The sequence below is a fragment of the Mirounga angustirostris genome, unplaced genomic scaffold (assembly GCF_029215605.1).
Source record: "Mirounga angustirostris isolate CCGP_5_RB_7025 unplaced genomic scaffold, mMirAng1.0.hap1 SCAF_15, whole genome shotgun sequence".
In the NCBI taxonomy this organism is placed as follows: Eukaryota; Metazoa; Chordata; class Mammalia; order Carnivora; family Phocidae; genus Mirounga; species Mirounga angustirostris.
In genome coordinates this window covers 50,066,775-50,073,208 of record NW_026991723.1, presented here as the reverse complement: position 1 = coordinate 50,073,208, position 6,434 = coordinate 50,066,775, and the positions used below count along the sequence as shown (strand labels likewise).

Sequence of the window (6,434 nt, the reverse complement as noted above, 5' to 3'; positions counted from 1 at the left end):
TAAGAGCTTACAGGGGCGCCTGGGTGGCTCAGTTGTTAAGTGTCTGCCTTCGGCTCAGGTCATGATCCCAGGGTCCCAGGATGGAGCCCTACATCGGGCTCCCTGCTCCACAGGAAGCTTGCTTCTCCCTTTCACTCCCCCTGCTTGTGTTCCCTCTCGCACTGTCTCTCTCTCTGTCGAATAAATAAATAAATAATTTAAAAAAAAAAAAGAGCTTACATAGTTTTCTATATTCTCTTAAGGATTACTATAGCCCCATAATTCTTCTAAATTTTATCAGTTCCATAATTTTTCCTCTATCAAGGTTTTTTTTCATTTTATTTTCATATACATCTTATTTTTGCAATAATATTTTCATATGCACACTACTGACAAAAATAATGGATAGAAGCAGTTTTACTAAGTTTGTGCTGCTATATTTAGAAATAATGTAATATTCATCTTATGGCATATAATTCTTAACATATTATTGTAAGTATATTTAAATACAAATCAGTAATTTTGGCAGTGATCAGTTTAGTAATTCTGTTGTTTCAAATCCTCTTTCAACTTAGAAATTATATCCATCGTTTCTACCTCCTATTTGAAAGATTAGTGGCATCTCCATTAACCATAAGGTGAAAGTTCATTGCTATGCACAGATAACTTCCACGGCCATTTTTTTTTTCTTTTTTAAGATTTTATTTATTTATTTGAGAGAGAGAGAATGAGAGACAGAGAGCATGAGAGGGAGGAGGGTCAGAGGGAGAAGCAGACTCCCTGCCGAGCAGGGAGCCCGATGCGGGACTCGATCCCGGGACTCCAGGATCATGACCTGAGCCGAAGGCAGTCGCTCAACCAACTGAGCCACCCAGGCGCCCTCCATGGCCATTTTTGATAGCTTTTGGTTGGATCATCCCCCTATATATATATATATATATATATATATATTTTTTTTTTTTTTTTTTCCTTTCCTCTCCTATTCTGTCCTTTTCTCTCTTCCTTCTTTTCTGGAACCCTGTTAAAAAATATTCTTGCTACCACCCTTCTCGCCCATCAGATTCTGGTATCAGCATCTTTTCCTTAATTTACTTTGCAATAATCCAGTTAGTCTATAAATTGAATCCCTTAAAAATAAGGAATGTGATTCATTGAGTTGTATCCACCTGTCACCGGAAATTTTGGAACTTACTTAGTATTCAGTTTCTTGAATACTTGAGCACATTTTGAGTTTCATAGGTTTGTGGACCCGCTTGAGCAAAACAACTAATTATAACCTAGTTTCTATAGAGTTGCAAACAATTGCAGAGTGGAGCACTGGTTATTCACAAATTGGGAATTGCCTATATTGTTTTGAGAGACGCCGGTTCCCATTCGGGGCTCTTATGACAGGTACTCAATTCTAATGCTTTACTGAGATTAGAGGTGGGTTTAAACCGTACGGTTCTAAATGAAGCAGTTACAGCTTTTCACCTTGCTCACGTGTCTGTCTCAGGACTTACTATTTTATTATTATTATTTGCTTTGAGGCTGTCGTGTAAGGAGAAAGGTAACCACTGGTGGTTGCGCCGGATTGCAGGGCGAGGCCGGCTGGTTCCTGCAGTGCCCAGGCCTGCACGGAAGCGCCCAGCGCCCGGCAGAACCCAGCTGGGGATACACGCTTTTCCCTCCCTCTCTGCCAGAGGGCTGAGCAGCAAAGCGCTCCCCGGGGGCATTGTGTGTGAGCTGGCCGCAGATCGCAGGCCCAGGGGGCAGCTCCACCACAGGAGACAAGACACGCCTCAGACCGGGCAAATTCCCGGCCCCCTCTGGCCCCAAGCCAGCAGCCGCCGCCCGCCACCTCTTCTCCGCCTCCGCTGTGGCCCCGGCCGCCCTGCCGGGCCCCGAAGTCGTCCGCGCCTCGGCGCCGGCCCCTCGGCCCACGGCGCTGGCGGCGCGGTTGGGACAGGACCGATGTGGCGCATGCGTGGTGGCACCACCAGGCGCGGGAGCTGCGGCGGTGGGGACGGCGGTGGGGACAGCCGCGGGCAGGGCCGTCCCGGCCGGGCTCGTGGCGGTGGCGGCATCGGCGGCGGCGTGGGCTGGCGAGGCCGTGCGGGCGGCGCCCGACAGCAGCTGGAGGAGCGGTTCGCCGACCTGGCTGCGAGCCACCTGGAGGCCATCCGCGCGCGGGACGAGCGGGACCGGCAGAACGCGCGGCTGCGCGAAGAGAACGCCCGGCTGCGGCTCGAAAACCGGCGGCTGAAGCGCGAGAACCGCAGTCTCTTCCGTCAGGCTTTGCGGCTTCCCGGCGAGGCCGGCGACGGGGCGGCCGCAGAGGCGGCCAGGGCCACCCCGGGCCCCGAGGAGGCCAGCACGAACCGGAGGGCGAGAGGCAGCGGCCTCGAGGACGAGCCAGGCAGCCCCAGGGCCCTGAGGGCCCGGCTCGAGAAGCTGGAGGCCATGTACCGCCGGGCCCTGCTGCAGCTGCACCTCGAGCAGCGGGGGCCGCGCCCGCGTGGCGATAAGGACGAGCCGCCTTTGCGCGCACCCGACTCAGGCCTGCGCGCCCCGGACTCGGAGCCCTCCGAGCCCTGGCTGTAGCCCGAGGCGGCGGCCGGGGAGAGGCGGGGCCTCGCGCGGCCCCTCCTTCTCCGCGCGCCGCTCCCCCATCTAGCAAGGCCCTGGGCCCACCGCCGCAGGACTGGACCGCTGCGCCCTCCGCCTTCCATCCCGCACGTCCCAGGGGGGTTGGGGGTGGGGGGTCGGCTGAGGTTGAGAGCTTGCCGGGCCCTCTGGATCCGCCGCAGTGCGGGGCACCTGCCTCTTGCCCCTGCTGGTTTCCATGGGTTGAGGCCTAGAAACGGAGGGGCGGGTTTTACAACAGCAAGAAGTGGGTGCCAGTCAGCACTTCCTAATGCCTGAACTTTTCAGGGTGTTGTGAGGACCTCTTCTATTTTTTTTTTTTTCCTGTTTTGGTTCTTTGAGGAATGAATAATGCATTTTGAGTTGGTTGAATTTGTTGCTCATTCTTCAGTCCCCTAAAACCTCCAGCCATTCTCTCTTACGTGGTCAACATACGCTTTTATGAGTCAGTGTTACTAAAGTACCACCTTTTTATTAAAAAGGTAATATTTATTACTTAGGAACGCTATGTCTGCTCCCTGCTCCAGTCCTTAAACATCTAATATATTGATTTGTTGACCCCCAGGAAATTTTTAAAATATCTGCCTATAAGTGATCCTTTAAATTGGTAAATAAATCTGATGCATTAAAAATAACCTAGAAACATCCCATGACTATTCTTTGAAGTGTCTGACATTTTTACACATGTTTAAGAAATATACATGACATGTATAAATTTTACATGTTTTATATTTGACTTCAGTTATTCTTTGTAAGCTACCATTTTCGCTTAATGTAAGTGATCGTTTTAAATAATTAGTCTAAATACTATTTCTTTATTTTTATTACATTTTAGGTATTAGAGCATAGTCAGTGCACAGCTACTTTGCCTTCTTTTGTTTAATAATTTTTAAGAAATTATGAATTATTTGTATATCAGAAGTATCCAAACAGTGATTTAAGTCTCAATTGTGGTTTCACTGGCAAAAAAAAAAAAAAAAGTGGTTGATTTCAGCAGCGAATGTTCTAAAATCACTTTTTTGCATTTTACTGAGTAGGCACTTTTGCCAACTAAGTAAAGAGGATACCATTGTACCTCATAAAAATCATGGGTATAATATAGTGTTTAAGTTATGGACAATATCAGTTGAAGAAAAAAATATAAGTTTTTGCTAGAGCTAGAAATTATTTCATAAGTTAGAGATTTTGTTTTATTTGTGACATATTCCAAAAGTTTCAAATATATTACATATATTACAAAAAAGGTACCAGGGAAAGTAGTTTTGTGATTTTTCTGTTTCTGGGCTGTTGTATTTTTTTTTTTTTAATATTTTATTTATTTATTTGACAGAGAGAGACAAAGCGAGAGAGGGAACACAAGCAGGGGGAGTGGGAGAGGGAGAAGCAGGCTTCCCGCTGAGCAGGGAGCCCGATGCGGGGCTCAATCCCAGGACCCTGGGATCATGACCTGAGCTGAAGGCAGACGCTTAATGACTGAGCCACCCAGGTGAACCTGTTCCTGGGTTTTGAAGACACCTTGTGCATTTTGCCTAAAGGTACTTGATATTTGGTTTTAAATACTTAAATCTTCCCCTCTGACCGAAAAATATAAGAAGAATCTTGGTGAGGATAATTAGGTATATGGAAAGTATTTCTATCAGCTTTACTTCATTTTCTAATAGTGAAAGAAAGAAAACAGTTTTAGGAGGCAGTAGGAATTGAAGAATAGGAAAAGAGCCTATCAGCCGTACTGCTACTTAACTGTAACTTTGGGTTTAAATTAGTTAATCTTTCCAAGCCTTAGTTTTCTCATCATTAAAATGAGCACAACCTCTACCTCAAAATATAAAAATTTTATTGAGATGTTATATGTAGAATGCCTGCATCAAAGTAAGTGGTCTATCAATGAGAATTACAATCTAAAATGTGAAAGTCATAAATGCATATTTTACTGACACTTTGCTTTCTGTATTTTGCTCCTATATGACTCTATATTAGCAGAGAAATATATTCTTTGAAGGAGTTGACATTTTTCACTCCTTATAAATAAATAGAGGAGGTAAAACCCTATATAATAAGGGAATAATGCATCAAAATTTGCCACATGTGTCAAAATTGGGAATCTTCAACAAGCAAGCAAAATACTTAGTTTACATAGTTTTTATGCACCTTTTGTCTTAAAATCATGTACAATGTAAGTATGTGAGAAAAAAATTGTAAAGGAATGAGGCACACATACACAAAAGTGAGGACAACTTTTAAGTGTAATTCCTGAAAAACATTCTGAAACTAAAATGTCCCAGAAGATGGGTTAAGGCTAATATATTTCAACTTTGTTGAAATTCTCTGCTGATAACTGATAAAGCATCATGTAATAATATAAAAGATGTTTGTGATATCAAAATATATGCCTGTTAAAGAAGTGGGTAAAGTTGATTTTAGAAAAGTTTGATGTAGGATCTATTTTGATCTAAAATAAACCAAAACTTTAGATCATCATACCTTGACATTTTATTTTCATAATTTGTTGTTGTACAATGAAGAGGGCTTATAATTTATAGAAATGAGCAATAAAAATATGCCATGTTAGCAAACAAATTTAGTGAGAACAATTGGCATTTTTAAACACCATTTTCTATGGCTGCTATTCACAAAACCATACTTTATCTTTTCCTCTATAAAAACATATATATAAGTCAAAACAATATGGAATGAGTATGTATGTAGATCATAGAACAAGTTATCCTTGCTAAACTTCTTGAACATATTTATAATATTTATAACATATTAGAAGAATACTGGAAAACATTTTTTGTCTCATTTAGTCTTAGACGTAGGTTTGTCAGTTTAGGAGTATTGCCATGATGAAACTAATACCAAATTTTTAAATAAATTGAATGATCAGTACATACTAAATAATTACTAGCGTGATTTTGATGCCACTGCCAAAATATCATTCTCTGTTTCGCTAAAAGCAACAGATTTTCACTGAGAATTTGTCACAAAATCTTCATCTATGAATGACACAATTTATTAATCTTTCTGTTTAGCTATTAATCATTACAAATTCTCATTTTCTACTATAAACTTGCTTTTTTGAAATATATCTTATCCATCTGATATAGACAGTATATGCACATATTTATGCACTGGAAATAATGGACCAAGGAAGGACTAAGATAATAACCACTTCTGACTTTATAAGGATTAATCATGCTCAAATTTCAAATTTTAAGCTTAAATAAGATTTTCAACTCTCAATGATCAGAATTAAACTGCATTGTGTTTAGTGTATAGCAGATTTTGCTTGTAAAATTCATGTTGAGAATCTACTTTGTTCATCTACATGTTCAGAATCTAATCTTTGCTTATTTCATGATAACTTATTAGTAAGACAGTCCTTTTGTATACCCAAACTCTCAGACATCTGTCATGCTTTAGAGAAAATTTGAGAAGGGACAACAGTGAGTTTGTTGGTGCTTGATTCTTGTCCGAATGATAAGCATTCTACTAAAAAACTAAGCTCTTTGAAGGAGAAATGTGAACAACAATCTATCTCCTATTTCATACTTGGGACTGATAAAAGTTTTCCTTGGCCTTTCATTTTTCCAGGTCTCCTCACTTTATCTTTGATTTTAGAATTTTAAACATATAAACTATTGTATTTTTTAAAATTTATTTTTATTTTTTTTTAAATTTGTATTGTAAACTTAATGGATCTGCCTTTAGTTATGGTGAAAACTGTTGCTAAGAACCAAGAAATCCTACAATTCATTGACAATTAAAAACAGTGGAAAATTCCTTTTTCTCTGTTACAAAATATGTCTGATTCAGGGGCTTCAGGATGTCAG

General features: G+C 41.6%; 1 protein-coding gene across 1 annotated transcript; it reads left to right on the top strand.

Annotated features, from left to right (window-relative positions):
• Positions 1 to 1,705: 1,705 nt before the first annotated feature.
• TUSC1 (tumor suppressor candidate 1) lies at positions 1,706 to 3,239 on the top strand. Its single transcript, XM_045882494.3, has one exon. The coding sequence runs from the start codon at positions 1,933 to 1,935 to the stop codon at positions 2,560 to 2,562; it is 630 nt and encodes a 209-aa protein (XP_045738450.1). The 5' UTR covers positions 1,706 to 1,932; the 3' UTR covers positions 2,563 to 3,239.
• Positions 3,240 to 6,434: the final 3,195 nt, after the last annotated feature.

What these genes read in the sequence shown, in the direction of transcription:
- TUSC1 (XM_045882494.3), top strand. Translation starts at nt 1,933, where the DNA reads ATGTGGCGCATGCGTGGTGGCACCACCAGGCGCGGGAGCTGCGGCGGT.